This window comes from Leucopleurus acutus (genome assembly GCF_964270905.1).
Source record: "Leucopleurus acutus genome assembly, chromosome: 1".
In the NCBI taxonomy this organism is placed as follows: Eukaryota; Metazoa; Chordata; class Mammalia; order Artiodactyla; family Delphinidae; genus Leucopleurus; species Leucopleurus acutus.
In genome coordinates, this window is record NC_139142.1 from 121,269,953 (window position 1) to 121,291,302 (window position 21,350).

At 35.3% G+C, this 21,350-nt stretch overlaps 1 protein-coding gene across 7 annotated transcripts in view; it reads right to left on the minus strand.

Annotated features, from left to right (window-relative positions):
* Positions 1 to 21,350, minus strand: part of DMXL2 (Dmx like 2) — a 161,557-nt gene that overhangs the window by 95,819 nt on the left and 44,388 nt on the right. For all 7 annotated transcript variants that reach the window (XM_082847059.1, XM_082847058.1, XM_082847056.1 and 4 more), the window contains exons 5-9: positions 21,171 to 21,306; positions 20,439 to 20,505; positions 5,785 to 5,963; positions 3,868 to 4,051; positions 1,019 to 1,193 (exon numbers count right to left, since the gene is read on the minus strand). In XM_082847059.1, coding sequence (XP_082703185.1) covers positions 1,019 to 1,193; positions 3,868 to 4,051; positions 5,785 to 5,963; positions 20,439 to 20,505; positions 21,171 to 21,306 — 741 coding nt within the window. The remainder of the gene's footprint in view (positions 1 to 1,018; positions 1,194 to 3,867; positions 4,052 to 5,784; positions 5,964 to 20,438; positions 20,506 to 21,170; positions 21,307 to 21,350) is intronic.

The following is a 21,350-nucleotide window of genomic DNA, read 5'->3' on the forward strand; positions in this document are numbered from 1 at the left end:
GTTTTAAACTTTCCTCAAAAGTCGGGGAAAAATAATGCCAAGAAAGAACACAGGAAGGCAAGCAAATTTCTAAGTATAGCAGATTTTCTCCATGTGGGGTAACTGAAATTCATGCTATAGATCAGTTCACGTAAAACAGTATAATTCAAAAAAAAAATCTCCTTAATCCCAAATCAAATTATAAATAATCCATTCAACAGAAAGAAAAAGAGACTGGGGGGGAAGCATCCAGATAACACTCTTTTGGAACTGTATTTGCTAAATACTTATCTTTATATAAATAAACATTTAAAAATAAAATCCTCTGCACCCTGAAGCAATAGACTTCCATTTCAATAAAATGTAACTATAACTTTATACAACTATAGTTCTTCCAGCAATGTAATATGAAACTAATAGGCCTTGTCATGTTTTTCATGCAGAAAGAAAACAATGACCTTAAATAGAAGCTTTAAATATGCTCTTGCCAACAATGAACCTGCCTCAAAATACTTCTCAATGACATAGGAGGAAAAGAGCAAAAAGAAAACATCAAGGTTAGAAGAAACACTACCTTTCCCGAAGTGTAGGACAAGAAAGTCTATAAGGGTACAAAACAAGATATGCTGAAATATAAGGAAAACTATGCAAAAATATACTTTGATAAAGTTATAAAGAAGAGTTGAGAAGAAAGAATAATAGTGAAAATACAAAAGGGTGGGAAATCACACTAATTAATCAGGCTGCCACCACTTGTGTTCATCTCCAGGTTCAACTAAAGCTCTAATTACTTAGAAACTTTGCCATATTGTAGACAAACAATGGTGCTCAAAAATACTTATTTGAAGTTATTCCCTGAGGATCACACAGTCTCAATTTAAGAAACGGCACCTTATATTTCTGTTCCAATTAAGAAGTATTTTAAAAGGAAACATGGAGTATTAGCATAAAATTAGAAACAGGTTATAAAAGTAGTCCCACTTTTCTATTTATTTATCTTATTTCAGCAGATAAGAAATAAAACTTTACTATCCTTTACCTGTGGCGGGATTGATGCTCGCTGCAATGTGAAAATGACACAGTACATTTGCATGATGGGAAATGTGTCTTTGAACCTCATGCGTTGCCATCTGGTCATGCATTAATTCAGTGTGCGTTACAAGAATGGAAGACTTCCTTTGTCCTTTCCTTAAATTTTTCAAATGGTGTATTGTCTAAAATAGAAAAATAATTACTAAATCCAAGTCTAGGAAGTCTAATAAGTACTGATCAAAGTACTTTTGATTATTAAGGGTTTTACAATTTTCCTCTCTGTAAAACCTGACCATCTTAAAGGAAACTTTAACTACAATAGAACAACTTAATATATTCTCCACTGGTCTTGCAAATTTTATAGTTCAAGGCAGTAGTTGCTCAAAAACACTTATTATCTGCAGAAACCCCTATAAAGATTAGGAGTCCAAAGTCTAGTTTTTTCAGGATATTCCAGTACTGAGACGAAATTTACTAGTCATAAGGGTGTAAAAAAAAAAAAATTCCAAATCTTCCTACCAGGAAGAATATTCCTCCCCAAAATTCTCACTTAGAACTAAATAGCCAGCTAAATAATCTAATATATAACCTCTATTATAAAGACAAAAAGAGGGTACAAAAATACAGAATAACAAGGGGAACCTTAACTTAGATAAGAGTAGCCAGGAAAGACCCCATGAAAGTATTGACCTGTGGAATTTGTTCAAACTGAGATATGTGCCTATGATAAAAATTCTGTACTGGCATACTCCATCATCTGAACTATTCCGACACGGGACCATGTCAATTCTCAGCACAATCTTTTCTCCACACCATAACCCCACCACACAGCAATTCCTTATTCTGTCACTTAACAATACCGTGCTTAATAATAATATACCATTCTTTTCCTTTGTTCCTTGCAATCAATGAAATAAAATGTGGCATCCTCTCAGTTCTTTCTGCAGTAAAATAAAACATCTGGTCCTTCCTTTCAATTCCACAGCCCTTGTCCCTTTTCATGTGAAAAACAGTATCAGTTCTATGGTGTGTCCTCTGTCTCTGGTCTCCCCGGTTATTTCTTTGATTATACCTATCAAATTAGTTTCACTCAATCTTTGACATTTATCATTATTTTAAATTAGATTGCCAAGGCTGTGCTATATTGGTCAGTTATCTTCTCCTAGGAACAAAATGTATAATTTAAGTATATATAGAATTATATAGACCTTGCAGTTAGGGGTTTTATAGGAAAGGACATTAGAAAGCAAAATAGCTCATAAGTCAGATAATCAGGTTTTTTCTATTAAAAACAATTTTAACATTACTAATTGACAACATTTTATTAAAAGGCAGCAAAAATGTGTCAAATCATTGATTACATTTTATTTTTTATTTTATTTTATGTAGCAGTTAATAATTCGATTTAACAAACACTTGAAAAGAAATATATTAGATAACATGGAGGATATAAAGATATCTAAAAGCCCTTAGTCTCCAAAAGCTCATATGTAATTTAAAGATAAAATGTTATACAAATATATATAAATTATTGTAAACATCTAGTAAATAAAGTACTTTTTCCCACTAATTTTCAATCAATAGCAAAACATAACTCTAACTGTTCTGACTTGTGCTTTAATTTCATTTATGCTTTAAATGTTGGAAAAAACTGTATAAATAGTGCCCAATCACAGAGAGCATCAGAGCAGGACTACTTTACATAAAACTTTAAAGGACCACATCCTTAGCCTATTAAACCCCCAAAATATTTTTGCTTGCCAAAACTGCAAAACCATTTTGGCTATGCAACCATTAAAGTGTTAATGTAAACGTGCAATGTAAAAGTATAATTAGTTATGTACAGAGATGTTTATAACACATTAAGTATAAAAAGCAAGTTATAAAACATTATTGCATAATATGATCTCAATCTTGTAAATAAAAAAAAAATGTACAAACACATATTGGAATAGTTGGATTATAAACTCTACATTTTTTTCTTTTTCCTAATCTAATTTTAGAATAAGCATATACTCTTTGTGTAATAAAGTCACATGAAAAATTAAGAAAATTAGCAATCTAGGTTTACTATAATAAATTTCTGGTAATTTTTAATAATGTGTTTATCTCATTTTATTCGCTAATCATAATGGGCACAACAGTTCATACTATATTATAAATAATCTAATTTCTTAGAAAGCATTTTTGTTTTATATATAGTATTTAAAAACTAGAAAAATTATTTCACTTTCAAAATATTAAACCGTGAAAACTGTGCAATTATATAAGTTCACTTAATATCTTAACAACACCTTTATTCTTATTCATAATAGTCATTTTTAATTAGAAAAATAAATGTAAAATTTAATCCTCGTGAAACAAAAGCAAAATATTTTTATTTTTAATCTGTTTATTTTTTTAAAGATTGCTGTGGTTTATTTTATTTATTTATTTTGCTGTGCCGCGCAGCTTGCGGGATCTTACTTCCCTGACCAGGGATCGAACCCAGGCCCCAGCAGTGAAAGCACCAAGTCCTAACCACTGGACTGCCAGGGAATTCCCCACAAAACATTTTTAATTACAACCAATTTCAAAGACTTTTACATGTTTTATTAATCAAAGTTGCCTACTCCTATAGATTTTCACACTCAACATGCAAACTGGAAGAATTAACTTTATACTATTTATCTAGACTACATATCTGAGATCATTACTGTCTATATCTGTCTTCTAAGTGACATAAAATAAGTGAGAATTCTTTGCCATTAATTTCGTCATTATGTATACCATGCACCATCTGCAACTTAGCTTATGAATTCCCACCATACTCACATTATCTTCAAGAGTCATTTACCATTTTAAATAATACAGTACCTCAAGAGCATGTTGTACTCCGTCTTTGTGACTTCCAGCATGAGTAAGGCTGCTGGCAGTGCTGGAAGTGGTAGTCTCGCAAATCTGCTCACCCAAAAGACAGTCTTCTGGTAATACGGTTTCTGCCCACAGCCGGCAGACACCATCATGGCATGAAGTTAATAACACATTACAGACAGAACCTCTAATGATAAAGAGAAATGAACAGAAGTTACTGTGAGTATCAATGACATGAAAAATTAAAGGCTATTAATATTTAGTTCTTCATCCTTAAAGATGACATTAACGCAAAACAGTATGATCTATGTGTAGTTATTTTTCCAATAATGATAATGGATTTGTACTGACTATTTCACACTCTTACCAAACCCCATTTATTACCTGCTCAGACCTGCAAGGTGGTAGGCTGGACATAGGGTGCAATCAGTTACCATAAAATAAGAACAACCTAACTGTCCCTGACACTCACCTTAATTCATTAAACTTATGTCTTGAACAGCTAAACTAAATGACAGTATAGTATGCTTCCAATTGCTTTAGAAATTACATTGTGTGGAGAAAGAGTATCAATGGAAGAGCTTGAAATCACGCACAGTACGGCTGTGAACATCATAAAAACTAGGAAATGGTCCTGACGAAGGAAACAGAAATTAATGCCAGATTATACATGTGCTGCTTGAAAACAAGGCTCTGGAGGATTAGTATCTCCTAAACAAAACAAAGTAAACATCAAAAGAAAACCTACATTTCTGTCATTACAACTTGCAGAATGACCATAATAAAAGATCATTAATTATAATTAAACTATGTGGTTTATGGCAGTAGTTCCAGCATTTTGTTTTATCCTTCTTATAATCTAAACAGTTATAAATAGGTAAACAAACTTATTAATAATAAAACTGTAAGGAGACTATAAATTCAAACTATAAATCAATTTCCATTAAGTTAAGCAAAAATGTCACAGCATCAAGCAGCTGAAGTGGTTTAACCACTCATCGTGAAAAAAAAAAATTTCCCATTAAAAAAATGCTTACATACAATCTGACTCAGTCAAAGGTAAAGTGTTCTGCAAATGTTTTCCATAGATGCAAATAACTTAAACAGATTTAGAGTAACCTTTTATCTAGATTCCAAAAATGTATAAATTCCCCATTTTATCATTTACTGAGCACCTCCATAATAGGTGTGCTGTATTTCCCATCAAGTGCAAACAGTGCTCAGATATATTTAGCAGATGAAATAACCCTTCCTCAAGAATGAATACAGATTTCTAAGCAAGCATTTTTAGAACTGTATATATAATACAGGAATCATTGGTATGGGCTGTTTTGTAGTTTGCTTTATCTTCTAAACACTTTTAAGAGATGGCTGTAACAATGAAGAAAAACTTAAAAGAAATCCTTTGAGAAGTTTCTGTTGATAGCCCTAAGATAAGAAAAACTTGGCCACTTTATTCACTGTATGTATATGATACGCCTTCCCAGAATGCGTATTACTGACAGTTTATTACTATGTTTTATTCTCCCTCAGTGTGTGCTTTCCTGTTACTTGCAAACGTCTCCTTCCTGGAATCTACTGCTGCTGCTGATACTGACAATACCAGCTAACGTTGCCCTGGCACACACAATGTGCAAAGGCCTGTATAAGCATTCACATTCACTCACACATTTCAGTCTCATACAACTCTCTGAGGTAGGTACTACTACGACCCCCATTCTACAGAGGCATGGAGAGCTTAAGAAATTTAGTCAAAAGCTCACGAAGCTGGTAACAACAGCAGAATCTGAAGTCAGGCAGTTGATGCCCAGAACCTCTGCTATTCATTGCCACCATGTCAATTAAAAGGACCTTTGTTTTCATTATTTTTATAAACATATAAGTAATACAAAATGAAGTTCTATGACACAGTTGTCTAACCTGGGCATATATTTGCTAGTTTTACGCCATGAAAAACCTGTCACCGCTCGCGGATGTGCCAAATAGACAAAGGAAAACTGGGTAGACGCCTGTCTCCTTTCCACTTCATGATGATCCGGAGGTATAATTGAAGACTTCCAACCAGTCATAGGGTACCACACTTTCAAAAGACAATCATCCTGTGAAAATATATAGGCCAATATAAAATTAATTTGTATCTACACATTTCAAAATTTAAGTGGTTTGAAGAAGCTTTAAAAATTAAGCTATATTGGTGTCAGTTTATTTATCTCTTGTAAAAATAAAATACAGTGTGTGTGTGAAAAAAAATTAAGCTATATATAAAAACTAAAATGTGACCTATACATAATACAAAACTAAACCTAAAATGATGTTTATTATTCTAAATAATACCATTCTTGAGAAATAAATGGTCAGTGTGCTCATTATTAATCTTCTCTACACAAAGGTACTTTTCAAACAGAGATTGAAGCCAAATTTCCCCACTTCAGTACACAAGGGTCACTGTAAAGAAAAGACTCTGGAACCAGATGCTAGCCTGGATAAGAAAGAAGCCATGTTATCTGTCACTGTTATCATCTCCATTTTGAAGAGATCTGAAAGGATGAGACAAACCCTTTTTAAATATGAATTGCTTCTTACTCTAAATCAGGACTCAGCAAACTCTTCCTGTAAAAGGCCAAGTAAGTTAGGCTTTGTGGACCACACAGCCTGTGACACAGATTCTCCTTGGGTTGTTTTTTTTTTTAGAACCCTTCAAAAATGTAAAATCCATTCTTGGTTCATGGGCCATAGTGTTCTGATTCCTACTCTAAATGACCAAGCGGAGTTTATCCCAGCAAAGTGAAGTGGGTTTAACACTGGAAAAATCAGTAATTGCATTTCATCATAGTAACAGAATGAAAAAGAAAACCTAAGTAATTAACTCACTATATGCAGGAACAGCACTTGACAAAAGTAAACACTAATTCATGGGGGAGAACAACACTCTCAGCATATAGGAATAGGAAAAATAAAAGGGAACATATACAACATGATCAAGTTGAGTGACTCTACAATAAACCTACAACTTACATCATATATAATGGTGCAAGACAATGCTCTTCCCATAAAATTGGGAGCAATACAAGAATGTCTGCTCTCATCAGTTCTACTCAACATTGTACAAGAGGTCCTAGTACTTGCAAAATATTGGGTAAGGGAAAAAAATAAAAGGTATACAGATTAGAAAGGAAGAAGTAAAATTGTCTTTTTTCACAAAATCCTAAGAAAACTACCCAAAAAGGCTGCTAGAACTGATAAGCAAGGTAATAAGACTAAGGATCAAAATTCAAAAATCAATTCTATTTCTATATTTAACAATAATTAGCAATGTAATTTCTGTAAATACTTTTTACATTAGGAAGATAAACTTAAATTGTGTACCCTGAAAACTATGAAACGCTGCTAAGAGAAAGAAAACCTAAATAAAAAGAGAAACATACCACATTCGTAGATAAGAAGACCAAATGTGGGACTTCCATAGTGGCGCAGCGGTTAAGAATCCGCCTGCCAATGCAGGGAACATGGGTCGATCCCTGGTCCGGGAAGATCCCACATGCTGTGGAGCAACTAAGCCCATGCACCACAACTACTGAGCCTGCGTTCTAGAGCCCACGAGCCACAACTACTGAAGCCCATGCGCCTAGAGCCCCCACTCTGCAACAAGAGAAGTCACCACAATAAGAAGCCTGCACACCGCAACGAAGAGTAGCCTCTACTCGCTGCAACTAGAGAAAGCCCACATACAGCAACGAAGACCCAAAGCAGCCAAAAATTAATTATTTTAAAATTTAATAAAAAAGACCAAATGTTACTAATGTACAATTCTTCCCAAATTGTTCTATAGAGATACAATGTATATAAATAGTATCAAAATCACAGCAGGCTTTTTTGTAGAAACTGACAAAATCTGTATGGAAATCAAAGGACTGACACCACCAAAAATATTTTAAAAGAAAAGTACAAAGTTAGAGGAAACTACTTGTTTTTGGAACTAACTATAAAGCCACAATAATCAAGACACATAATATTAGCGTAAGGGGATACACACACACACACACACACATATCACAATGGAACAAAACAGAGAGGCCAGGATCAGATCCACACACGTATGGAAAGCTGATTTTCAACAAAGTTGTCTAGGAAATTCAATGGAGAGTGGATTGCCTTTTTAAAATGCCACTGAAATATCTTGATATACCTTTGCGGAAAAACTGACTTCAAATCAAATGCAAAAAAACCAAAATGTAAAAGTCAAAACTATAAAACCTCTAAAAGAAAACATAGTAAAATATCTTTGTGATTTCAAGGTAGACAAAGATTTTTTAAATCTAGGCCACAAAAAGCACAAACCAATTTTTTAAAATTGATGTTGGATTTCTTCAAAATTAAAAACTTCTGCACATCAAAAGACATCATTTAAAAAAAATTAAAAGGCAAGTTACAGACTGGGAGGAAATATATATAATAGATTTATCTTTCAATTGTACTAAATATACAAAGAACTCATAATTCCATAATAATGAGAAAACAAACCCAATTTTTTTAATGGGCAAAGGACAAATAAACACTTTACCAAAAAAAAAAAGTATACAGACAGGCAATAAGCATGTGCTCAACATCATCAGAAATCAGAGAAATACATATGAAAACCACAATAAGACACCACTACCCAGACTATTAGAATGGCTAATATTAAAAAGGCTGACAATGCCAAATGTTGGCAAGAAAGTGGAGCAACTGATATTATTCAATTGTTGGTGAGTGTGCAAAATGGTACAACTTTGGAAAGCGCCTGGTATTTTTTTGTAAAGTACCATGTGACCCAACAATTCCACTCATAGGTATTTTTTACCCATGAGAAGTGAAATGTTTATACAAAGACTTGCAAATGAATGGTCATAGTAGCTTTGTTCATTTTAGCCTAAAACTCCATACAACCTATATGTCAATCAACAGGTGAATGGATAAACAAATTATGATATATCCATATAACAGAATACAACTCAAATAAAAAGAACAAATTACTGATGCACACAACACAGATGAATCGCAAAACACTGTGCTAAGTGCAAGAACTCAGACACAATAGAGTATACGACACAATTTCATTTACATACAACTCTAGTGAAGACCAATCTAATCAATAGTGATAGAAAGCAGAGCAGCTATTTATTATCTGGAACTAGGAATAGGAGTAAGGATTAATTGGGAAGAAGCAAAAGGAAACCTTTTGAGATGGTGTAAGTGTCCAATAACTAGATCGTGGTGGTGATTACATAGGCCTTTAAATTTGTCAAAATACACTGAACTGCACATTTAAAAAATAATTTCATTTTAGGTTAATTACATATGGTTTAATTATACCATATAAAGTTAATTATAAAAAAGACATAAGATTTATATAAAAGGATGTTCATTTTTAATGGCAATAGAAAAAAATGAGAACTACTAAATGTTCATTAATAGTTATCTGGTTAAGTTAAACTATGGTATACATTCATTCATATAATGGCAAATTATGTTGCCTTTAAAAAGAAAAGATATATCTGTATTGACACATCAATCTATCTATGATACAGTAAGTGAATAAATCAGCTTAAAGAATATGTACACACACACACTTCTGTGTGGTTTACAAAGGCATCAAAAAGTCTGAAAGAATATATATTAAACAGAGAACAGTGGCCATTTTTTTTTTACTGGGGGTATGGCCATTTGGCTGGAGATTTTCATTTTCTCTGCATGTTCCTCTTAATAATAAAAACATATTATGTTAAAGAAGTAAAGATATTTCCATGTTAAAGGGGGAATAAAGGGCTTCCCTGGTGGCGCAGTGGTTGAGAGTCCGCCTAACGATGCAGGGGACACGGGTTCGTGGCCTGGTCTGGGAAGATCCCACATGCCACGGAGTGGCTGGGCCCGTGAGCCATGGCCGCTGAGCCTGCACGTCCAGAGCCTGTGCTCTGCAACGAGAGAGGCCGCGGCAGTGAGAGGCCCGCGTACCGCAAAAAAAAAAAGGGGGGGGGGGGAATAAAGGTCAATAAGCCAATCCTTAAATAACCAAAACACTAAATCTAGGTACAGAGGCACGCTCTCAAGAGGAGGAAAAGCTTCAGGGAACATTCTGTAGCCAGCTGCTTCCCTTCCCGCCAAAATCACCCTCCTCAAAAATTCTTCTCACCTTAGCTCTTAGAAAGCCCAGTTTTTTTCTCAAAAGAGTAATCCTCTATTAAAGAAAAATGGTTTTGAAAAAAACCAAGGTATTTTAAGTTACATTCAAATTTTAAAAAATAGAAATTTTAGAAAGTGTTCAGATATAAACTTCATAAACATGAACAGTATTTTTTATTGAACAAATATAATGCTTTACAATTTTCAAAAGTTTCACACACACGATTTCATATAATCCCATAATAACCCCCTTTTAAAATCCCCTACCCCTACACTGCCCTCTCCCACTTCCCTCTCCCCACTGGTAACCACTAGTTTGTTCTCTGTATCTGTGAGTCTGCTTTTTTGTTTTATTCACTAGTTCGTCGTATTTTTTAGATTCCACATGTAAGTGATATCATACAGTATTTGTCTCTCTGACTTATTTCACTTAGTGTAATGCCCTCCAAGTCCACCCATGTTGCTGCAAATGGCAAAATTTCATTCTTTTTTATGGCTGAGTTGTGTTTCATTGTGTGTATATACACACACATACCATGGAGGGCCCAAATCAATAAAATCAGAAATGGAAAAGGAGAAGTTATAACTGACACCACAGAAATACAAAGGATCATAAGAGACTACTACAAGCAAATATACACCAATAAAATGAACAACCTAGAAGAAATGGACAAATTCTTAGAAAGGTACAAACTCCCAAGACTGAACCAGGAAGAAATAGAAAATATGAACAGGCCAATTACCAGTAATGAAATTGAATCAGTAATTTTAAAACTCCCAATAAACAGAAGTCCAGGACCAGATGGCTTCACTGGTGAATTCTACCAAACATTTAGAGAAGACTTAACACCTATGCTTATGAAACTATTCCAAAACACTGCAGAGGAAGGAATACTGCTGAACTCATTCTATGAGGCTGGCATCACCCTGATACAAAAACCAGACAAAGATATCACAAAAAAAGAAAATTACAGGCCATTATCACTGATGAACATAGATGCAAAAATCCTCAACAGGGCTTCCCTGGTGGCCCAGTGGTTAAGAGTCCGCCTGCCAATGCAGGGGACACGGGTTCGTGCCCTGGTCCGGGAAGATCCCACATGCCACGGAGCGGCTGGGTCCGTGAGCCATGGCCGCTGAGCCTGCGCGTCCGGAGCCTGTGCTCCACAACGGGAGAGGCCACAACAGTGAGAGAGGCCCGCGTACCGCAAAAAAAAAAAAAAATCCTCAACAAAATATTAGCAAACCAAATCCAACAACACATTAAAAGGATCATACACCATGATCAGGTGGGATTTATCCCAGGGAGGCAAGGGGTTTTCAATATCTGCAGATCAATGTGATATACCACATTAATGAACTGAAGAATAAAAACCATATGATCATCTCAATAGATGCAGAAAAAGCTTCTGACAAAATTCAACACCCATTAGTGATAAAAACTCTCCAGAAAGTAGGCATAGAGGGAACCTACCTCAACATAATAAAGGTCATATATGACAAGCCCACAGCTAACATCATACTCAACAGTGAAAAGCTGAAAGCATTTCCTCTAAGATCAGGAACAAGACAAGGATGTCTACTCTCACCACTTTTATTCAACATAGTTTTGGAAGTCTGAGCCACAGCAATCCATGAAGAAAAAGAAAGAAAAGGAATACAAATTGGAAAGGAAGACGTAAAACTGTCACTGTTTGAAGACATGATACTATCCATAGAAAATCCTAAAGACACTACCAGAAAACTACTAGGGCTCGTCACTGAATTCAGTAAAGTTGCTGGATACAAAATTAATATACAGGACTTCCCTGGTGGTGCAGTGGTTAAGAATCCACCTGCCAATGCAGGGGACACAGGCTCGAGCCCTGGTCTGGGAAAATCTTACATGCCGTGGAGCAACTAAGCCCATGCGCCACAACTACTGAGCCTGCACTCTAGAGCCCGCAAGCCACAACTACTGAGCCCGTGTGCCGCACCTACTGAAGCCCGTGTGCCTAGAGCCCGTGCTCTGCAACAGGAGAAGCCACCGCAATTAGAAGCCCGAGCACCACAACAAAGAGTAGCCCCGGCTCGCCGCAACTGGAGAAAGCCCACACACAGCAACGAAAACCCAACACAGCCAAAAATAAATACATAAATAAATAAATTTATTTTTTTAAAAAAATAGATCCTACCATCAAAAGTACTCAATGAACTATAATATTAAAAATCCAGAAGGTAATTGGATTTGAATCCCCAAACACCAGAGCTGAAATTCTGTCATGTGTAGCAGAGGCGCTGGAAAATGCCTTCTGGTGGTAGATCACAGTCACCATCTGTTTCATCAAGTCACACAAACTTGGCTTTATTAACAGCAGCAGAACAGATTGAAGAGGAGAGGAAGCCAACATTACAAAGGTAGTTTCTGTTCGTTTTATTAAGATCATCTTAATTAGATGTGGTTATCTTCTCAAAAAAGTGAAGAAATAAGTTTTTAAAATCCACGACATAATTTATTAAACCCCAAAGGCATTCTTTTTTTTCAATTAATTTTCATTGGAGTATAGTTGATTTACAATGTTGTGTTAGTTTCTGCTGTACAGCAAAGTGACTCAGTTATCCACTCTTTTCTAGATTCTATTCCCATATAAGTCATTACAGAGTATTGAGTAGAGTTCCCTGTGCTATACGGTAGGTTCTTATTAGTTATCTATTTTATATATAGTAGGATATATATATATATCCTTATGCTATAAAGTAGGTTCTTATTATATATTTTATATATGTCAATCTCAAAGGCATTCTTATCTTTCCCTCAGAAATGTGAAACACTTAGCTCTTAGGAGAATTGAACATTAAAAGCTTAAGGGGGGGGGGGTGCTTCCCTGGTGGGCGCAGTGGTTGAGAGTCTGCCTGCCGATGCAGGGGACACGGGTTCGTGCCCCGGTCCTGGAAGATCCCACATGCCGTGGAGCGGCTGGGCCTGTGAGCCATGGCCGCTGAGCCTGCGCATCCGGAGTCTGTGCTCCGCAACAGGAGAGGCCACAACAGTGAGAGGCCCGCGTACCGCAAAAAAAAAAAAAAAAAAAAAAAGCTTAACGGAACATGACTAATACAATGAAAAAACATACTCAATAATCAATTGCTAAGGCTGTGTGCAATAAAAATTCAGAGAAAAAATGTATTAGGCATTATGCAGTGCACAAACAGAATCGCCTCTGAGGAGCTTAAAATCTAGTTGCTCCATTTAAGAGGACATACTTTTAGTCTTTTTACATATTTTTGTCTGAAGCACAAAGGTATCTTTCAGATTCATTAGGGAGTTCAAATAATCAGAAGATGTTTAGACAATGAATAAAGATCATCTTTCATGGCTCATTAATAGTTTGTAAAGCAACAAGTGACCCTGTCAAACGACCATATATCCTAAAACAGTCTCAAAGTTTAGCCAGCTGTAACACACGGCAGAGGCAAACGTCACACACTGGGTGAGCAAAAGGAGATAATCAGAAACATTAAGAATGTATGAGGGAAATCGACTACAAGCCCTGTCATTCAGCTACAAAAAAATAAATTCTGCCAACAACCTGAGTGAGCTTGGAAAAGGGTTCTGCCCTAGTCAAGTCTCCAGGTCAGAATTCATCCCAGCTGACACCTTTATTGCAGCCAAAAGTGCCCTGATCACGGCACCCAGCTATGTCCGGACACCAAACCCACGGAAGCTGAGATAATAAATGTGTGGTCTTAAGTTGCTAAGTTTGTGGCGATTTCTGTTATGCAATAACAGAAAACTAATACAAACTCCTAGTGATAGTGTTACAAGTAAAATTAAGGCAGGCAAAGGGAATAGAAAGTACAGTGGTAGGTGAGATGCAATTTAAAGGGATGCTTAGGTAAAGCCTCACTGAGACAGTGACATTTAAGAAGTTAAGGGGAAAAGCCACGCAGGTCTCTGGGGGAAGGATTTTTCTGGGTAAAGAGAATAACAATTGCAATAGAAAATGAGGAGAAAAACTTGGAGACAGCAGCTATAAGCAACCCTTTCGAGGTGTTATAAGGAGGGCACAGAATTAACAGAAACTGAGAGAGAAGGTCAAGAGATGGTTTTTGTTATTGTTGCTGTTCGTTTGTTTTAGAATGGGCAAGATTATAGCATATTCGCTATGCTGTGCTGTATTAGTCAGCTCAGGCTGCCATAACAAAATACTATAGACTGGGCGGCTTGAACAACAGAAATTTATTTTCTCACAATTCTGGAGGCCAGAAGTCTTAAGATCAGAGTGTCAGCATGGTCAGGTTCTGGTGAGACCTCTCTTCCTGGCTTTTTGACAGCAGCCTTCTTACTGTGTTTTCATGTAGTAGAGAGAGAACAAGCTCTCTGGTATCTCTTCTTATAAGGGTACTGTTCCTATCATGAGGGCCACCCTCATGACTTTATCTAACCTTAACCTCCAAAAGGTCCCATCTCCAAAGATCATCACTTTGCGGGGTTAGGGCTTCAGCATATGAATGGGGAGGGGGGACAAACATTCAGTCCATAACATATGCTAATGTGATGCCCCAATGGAGAAGGGAAAACTAATTGAGAAGAGAGGAGAGCACTGCAATACTGAGGTCCCTGAATAAGCAAGGACAAACGGAATCTAGTTTACAAGTGGAAGAACTGGCCTTGTATAAAAGCAGACCATTCATCCACGGCAACACAAGGGAAGGCAGAACATACATGCACAGATGTAGGGAGATGAACAGATACAGCTAGGTGGTGGGAGTTTATCAAAGTTCTCTTCTGATTACATCTATTTTCTCAGGTAAGAATCCATAGTACACAAATGCTAAAGTGGGAGCATGGACTGTCATATGGGACTCTACCAACACCCAGTGGCATAGAGCTTCAGTTTAAAATACAGTAGCTACATAGAGACAACACACGGTGTTCACGCAAAGTGATAAGTCAGATCAGAGGTGCCTGCATAACACCATAAAAAACAAACAAACAAAGAAAAAGACCCCTAAGGACTATCGCTAAATGAAAGGATGAAATCAAGAAAAAAACCCTCTCTGTAAAGGAATATGGTAAGGAAGGGTTCATCTGCACCTGAACTCTGAGTGAAGGAAAAAGTCTCCGCTGGGCATCTGTAACGACAAAACAGGCCTCATGAGACCCAAGCGCACACTGTGTGGCACAACTTCCAAGCTGAGAATTTAGTTTAAACTGTGTGTGCCCCCAGGTGCCTGGCAGAAACTATACGAACCTTTCCTAGAAGAATGCATACTCAACCCAGGCCTCAAAGCATCCCTACGAATGCATTTGCAATAAATATTTTCTCAATGAAATACAAAGCCAGCTGATTTTGGTGCTGTGAAATCTAAAACATCTGGGTTAAAATCCCAGCTCCACCTTCTGACTATCTCTGTATTCTCAGGGAAGTTCTTAAACTGCAGTTTCCCCTTCTGTAAAACAGTTGCTCCATAGGCTTTTGAAGGCACAGTTTCTGGTACGTAACAGTCAACAGCTACCAGTCACTATCATAACAGTATCAGTATTTATTAGTCTAAAATTACTCATAAGTTTTACTTAATAACGCAAAATAAAATTGTCACCGCCAATAAAATACTTCTGCACCATCCACCATCACCCCAAAACAACTGAGCCTGACTCTAATCCATACTCTGGACAACCCATGAATCAAAAAGTGAATCACACTGAAAATCAGAAAAATTTATATTTAGAATAATAATAAAAATAATACACATCAAAAGTTATGGAATTAAAAAAAACTTATGGGATAAAGCTAAGGTTAAAAGGAAATCTATAGTGTTAAATGTATACATTAAAAACAAAAAAGGCTGAGAAAAACAAAAAAGGCTGAACATCTAAAAAAGTTTGAGAAAAACTATTAAGTGTGCAATAGCATTACATCTTTAAAAATGTACATACCTTACTATTTTAAAATACTTTATTACTAAAAATGCTAACCATCATCTGACAACACAGGGTTGAAACAAACCTTCACTGTGTTAAAAAACACATTATCTGCAAAGCACAAGAAAGCAAAGCACAATAAAACCAGGTATACCTGTACAGAAAAGGAAAAATTATTCGCCAAGCCTCACTTTAATACAGAGATCTCATAAATCCTAAACAAAATATTAGCAAAGCAAATCCAGCAAGGACAATACATTACAATCAAGTTGAGATTATTCCAGTAACACAAGATTTATTTAACACTTGAAAATAAGTCCAACATATTTCATCTTATTAAATAAGAAAATAATGATAATATCATTAGATGCAGAAAAAGTATTTGCTAAGATTCAACATCATTTGTGATTTAAAAAAGAAAAATCCTAGCAATCTACAAATAAGAAGGAAACTTCCTTTATCTGAAAAACAGTATCTATAGTAAACACCTACAGTAAATATCACACTTAATGGCGACACAGTGAAAGGCATCTTTTTGATACTGGGAACAAGGAAAAGATACCTACTCTCACCACCTTTACTCAACACTATACTGGAGGTCCTAGATACTGCAGAAAAAAAGAAGACACAAAACACTTAAAAGTTAGAAAAGATGAAATAAAACTGCCATTATTCACAAATAATAGAATTATGCACATAGAAAATTCAAAAGGATCTACAGAGGACTTGTTAGAATTAATGAGTTTATTAAGATTGCTAGGTATAAACCTAATATACAAAAATTAATTGCATTTCTATATACCAGTAATAATTATAAAATGATACCATTCATATCATTTTTGACATCAAAAATATCAAATACCTAGGCATGAATCTAACAAAAGATATTTAGGACCTCTAGAAAAAATTATAAAACCTTACTGGGAGAAGTAAAAAGATCTAAATTAAAGACTATATCATGTTCATAGATGAGAAGACTCAACTGTAAAGACGTCAATTCTCCCAAAACTGATCTATAGAGTCAATGAAATATCAATCAAAATCACAAGAGGTTTTCTGTTTGTTTTATAAAATTTATTATGCTCATTCTAAAATTTATATGGAAATACAAAGGGCCAAAAATAGATAGGATAATCTTAAAGAAGGAAAACAAGATGGGAAGACTTGCTCTACCAGATATCAAGACAATTTAAAAGCTATAGCAACGAAGGTGGCATTACTACAAGGAAAGACCAGTGGACTAGAGAAAAGAATCCAGAAACAGAGCCACACTAGTATGGACATTTGATTTTGACAAAGGTGGCAATAAAGAGCAATGGAGAAACAAGAGGCTTTTCAACAAATTGTGCTGGACAACTGGATATCCATACAGAAAAAGTGAAACCTGACCTCTTCCTCAAACCATACCTAAAAACTATTCCATGTAGGTTTTAGATCTAAATGTGGAAGGCAAAAAATTAAATGTCCAGATTTTAGGCCAGAGGTTCTGAGGTCTTCTGACCCAAGGCACCTGCAGATAGAATTCAAGATATAAAAAATATTTCTGATACCTCAACTGTATCCTCTCATGCCTTAGCATTTTAGTGAGCCAGTTCCAGTTGACAGCAGCCACATATCTTTGCCTGAGTTTTCCAGGAATTGTTTGTAAGTGCTGAGAATTAATGCTCTGCTCTCACCAGCCTTCAACCCATGTGTGTATGTGTGATGTGTCTGAAGAACAAGTGTGAGGAACATAATGTTGTGAGGACCACTAACTCCCAGAGTTAGCCAGAGATTTAATCTTGTTAATCACCTGCATGATAATACACTCTTTTTTAAGCACCTTCACTTCCCTGCCTCAAATCCAGTATATGTTTTTGTGAGCATTGCCCATATTAATTACTTGAACTCGAATGCTTGTCTGGGGGTCTGCTTCTTGAGAAACCAAGAAAACCAAGACCCAGAGTTACAATGAACTTGAGTAGGGGAAAAAAATTACTTCTCTATTTTTGTAACTGCTAATTGAAGGAAATGCTAAAGTTCAGTTATGAATACAAACATACCAAAATGATGTTAGCAGTACTTGTGACTTTGTCTCTAACAGAAATCACAGATGTTTTAATATTACACGACAGCTGCTGCAGATACCTCCAAATATTTTTTACACTCCTCACTACATTGAAACCGTTATTTATTAGTTTACTGCTAAACCGCACATGATCGCAGTCTTTCTGTCTATAATGTTATACAGTCTTCCTGTCTATAATGTCATCAACTATTGAGCAACTAACTACCTCTGTGCCAAGTAATCGTTCAACCACAAAACAGTTGAGTGTTCTACAACTAAAGATTAACTCAAAAAGCCTTGGGTGAATTCTGATGTTCTTGGAAAACCTATCCTTGCCTTGTAAAGTATAATATGGAAATTTTAATTCATACACAACAACTAAATACAATTAAACTTTAATCTGTGATTTTTAAATGTAATTTTTTCTTAATGAATATATTAACTAAGAAGTACATAATTGATATCGTCACAAATTTATTTTTTAATATCTTAAAGGTATATTTCAATAACCATATGGTATCATTTTTATAAGTTCAAAACTATTCAAAAATAAAAATTATATTCTTTGGGAATTTACACCTGTGAAACTATTTTTTTTTTAAAGCAATGAAATAAAACATAAAATTCAGGATTCCGGTTGCATAGGTGAGAGGAAAATGAGGAGATGCAAGAGGAAAATAGTAACCCATTAGTTTTATGTCCTTTGTCTCAACTGGGTAGCAGGTACATACATGTACACTTGTTTAATTATTATCTTATATATAAGTTTTCCATATATTCATTTTATACTTAGGAAATATTATGTATTTAAAAAGGAGCATTCATAGAATCAGAAAAATATTCTTGAAACTCAAAAATGTGATAGCAGGGAAAAATTATTTCTAAGTTAGAGCTGAACACCCCACCCAGAATTTAAACAAACAAAAAAAAAAATTTAAAAAAATGACGAGGGGGGGAAAAGAAAGAAAATTAGAGGATCAGTATAGAAGGATCCACATCTGAATAAGGGGAGATCCAGAAAGAGAGAAAAGAGAACACGAAAGGAAGGAAATAACACAAAAGGAATAATATAAAATAGTCCCCCTGAACTGAAGGACATGAGTTTTCAGACTGAACAGGCGCATCAGATTGCCTGCACAAAAAAAGTCTTTATCCCTTAGAGATACATACTAAAATATTTATAGATGACTGACCCATACCACGATATATTGAAATTTTAGAACACCGGGATAAGGGGAACATTCTTAAAACCTCTAAAAGCTAGAGCTGGGAGAGCATGGTCATAATAGCACTATACCTCTCAAACAGCAACACTGGAAGCTGGCAGGCAACAGAAGCATGATTTTTAAAATTCTGAAGGAAAGTTAGTTCCAACCCAATGCTATGCCCAATAAAATAAAGCATAACAAAGAAGAAAGAACTGTTCAGACTTGCAAGGCCTCAAAAATGCTTTTTTCCCATTCATCTTTTCTCAGGAACCTACTGGAGGGTATCTCCATCAAAACAAGGAAAGAAGATGATAAATGACGTGAAGTAACAGGGAATTTAACAAAGGAGATGGGCAAAGAGAATCTCCCGAGGCTGGTAAAAGAAAATCCTGATATGAGAGCTCTATTGTTTTAGACTCAGAGAACAACTAAGCCAGATTGGAGCAAAGAGAACAGACATTTCCAGGATACCTCCTATGTGGGATTATACTGAGAGAAGATCCAAAGAATGTCAGAGGTGTGAGGGATGAATTAGGTATATAGAAAACTAAGCAAACAGTAAAACAAAGTAATTACTAACACCAAAGTAATTATTCCATGAAAAATCTTTTACACATTCTTAATAATGTGAATAATAAATAGTGATTTTCCCAAATATTATGAGATGCTTATATCAGAAAGACAGGAGGAAGGGAAGTGAATATGTGTATGTGCTAAGTGGAGATGAGGTTGGGACATCAGCTAGAGAACTAAAGTCTCAGCCTCCATAGTAGCATGGCCAGAAATTATACATAAAACCAAAAGGAAAAGAAATAAAAAAAATTTTAAATCGGAGCATAATCAAGTTACTAAAGAATATGTAAAGAAATACTAAACTGCAATTTTATGAATCACTGCCTCTAGGACACAGGAATTAAGAGTTAGAAGAAGGGAGTGCATCTTTTCATTGTAAATCTAGTAGTAATATTTTACTTTTCAAATTATGTACATATGCTATTTTTTAAACCTAAAAATTAATTTTAAAAACCATAAATTTTCATAAGGGTCAAATAAGAATAAAAATAATAGCCATTATTTCCCAAACGCCAACTACCCATGGGAAACATAGCAGATCTTTTACAAAAACTATCACTATTCCTCAGGCCATCTTTGTAATGTAGGATTATCCTAATTTTACAGATGAAAAAACTGAAAATGAGAATGAACAAGGAACACTTTTGTTTTGTTTTTTCTGTTTATGTTTTGTTTGGTCCTTTACCTTTCCAGCAGTAGCAAAATATTCACCATCAGGGGACCACTCCATCAAATGTACAGATACTGAGGTTCTAAAAAAACAAAATTGAACAGTTAGCATTTTTAAAATCTGGAACACTATATATATAAATGGTCAAAAAAAATTTTTTTTAATTAAAAAAAAAAAGATTTTCATAACATCATCAAAACAAGAGTGTTTTCACCTCTCTAAAAATAAATCTAAGTATTTCACCTCCCTAAAAATACAAATTAATTCATTAAAGCTAATCCAAAGCTCACTTTGGGGAGCCAAAAAAGAATGCAATTAACATGCATAAATGATATCGCAACCTACATGCCCCACCAACATCCTAATGTAACATTTTGAAAACTGAGCTCATCATCTTCCCTGGCTAGTTGGATCCCTTCACATACTCCATGTTGTTAATGGATCCCTTCACATAATCCTTCCACCTGAAAGAGTATCTCACAACTTTCACATCTTCCCTCTCCCTATCCCACCTATATCTCATGCATTAATGAATAATTCCTACATATCAACCTTCTCAACCCAAGTCCTGAGGTTATTACTATGAAAATACTTTCATCCTTTTTTAAAACAATCAATTGTAGCACAGATTAAAGGATGATGTTATAATGGGTTTTGGTTAGAAAAAGTCTATTTTTCTAGGCTTCTAAGAACATATCTCAGGAAGCATTTTTTTAATTAATGAACATAACAGAGTTAGACACTAACTTGCACTGCCAGATGCACTTCCAATCATTTAAAACAGGAGGAATTTTATTATCGATTTCTTCCTCCTCTTCCAGAATGTCACCCCCTGGAGGAGCCCACAACTGAATAGAATCAGTTGCTGTCAACAATCTGTTATCTGAAAATTAAAGAATGTTCAGATGAATAAGCAAGGATTATCTA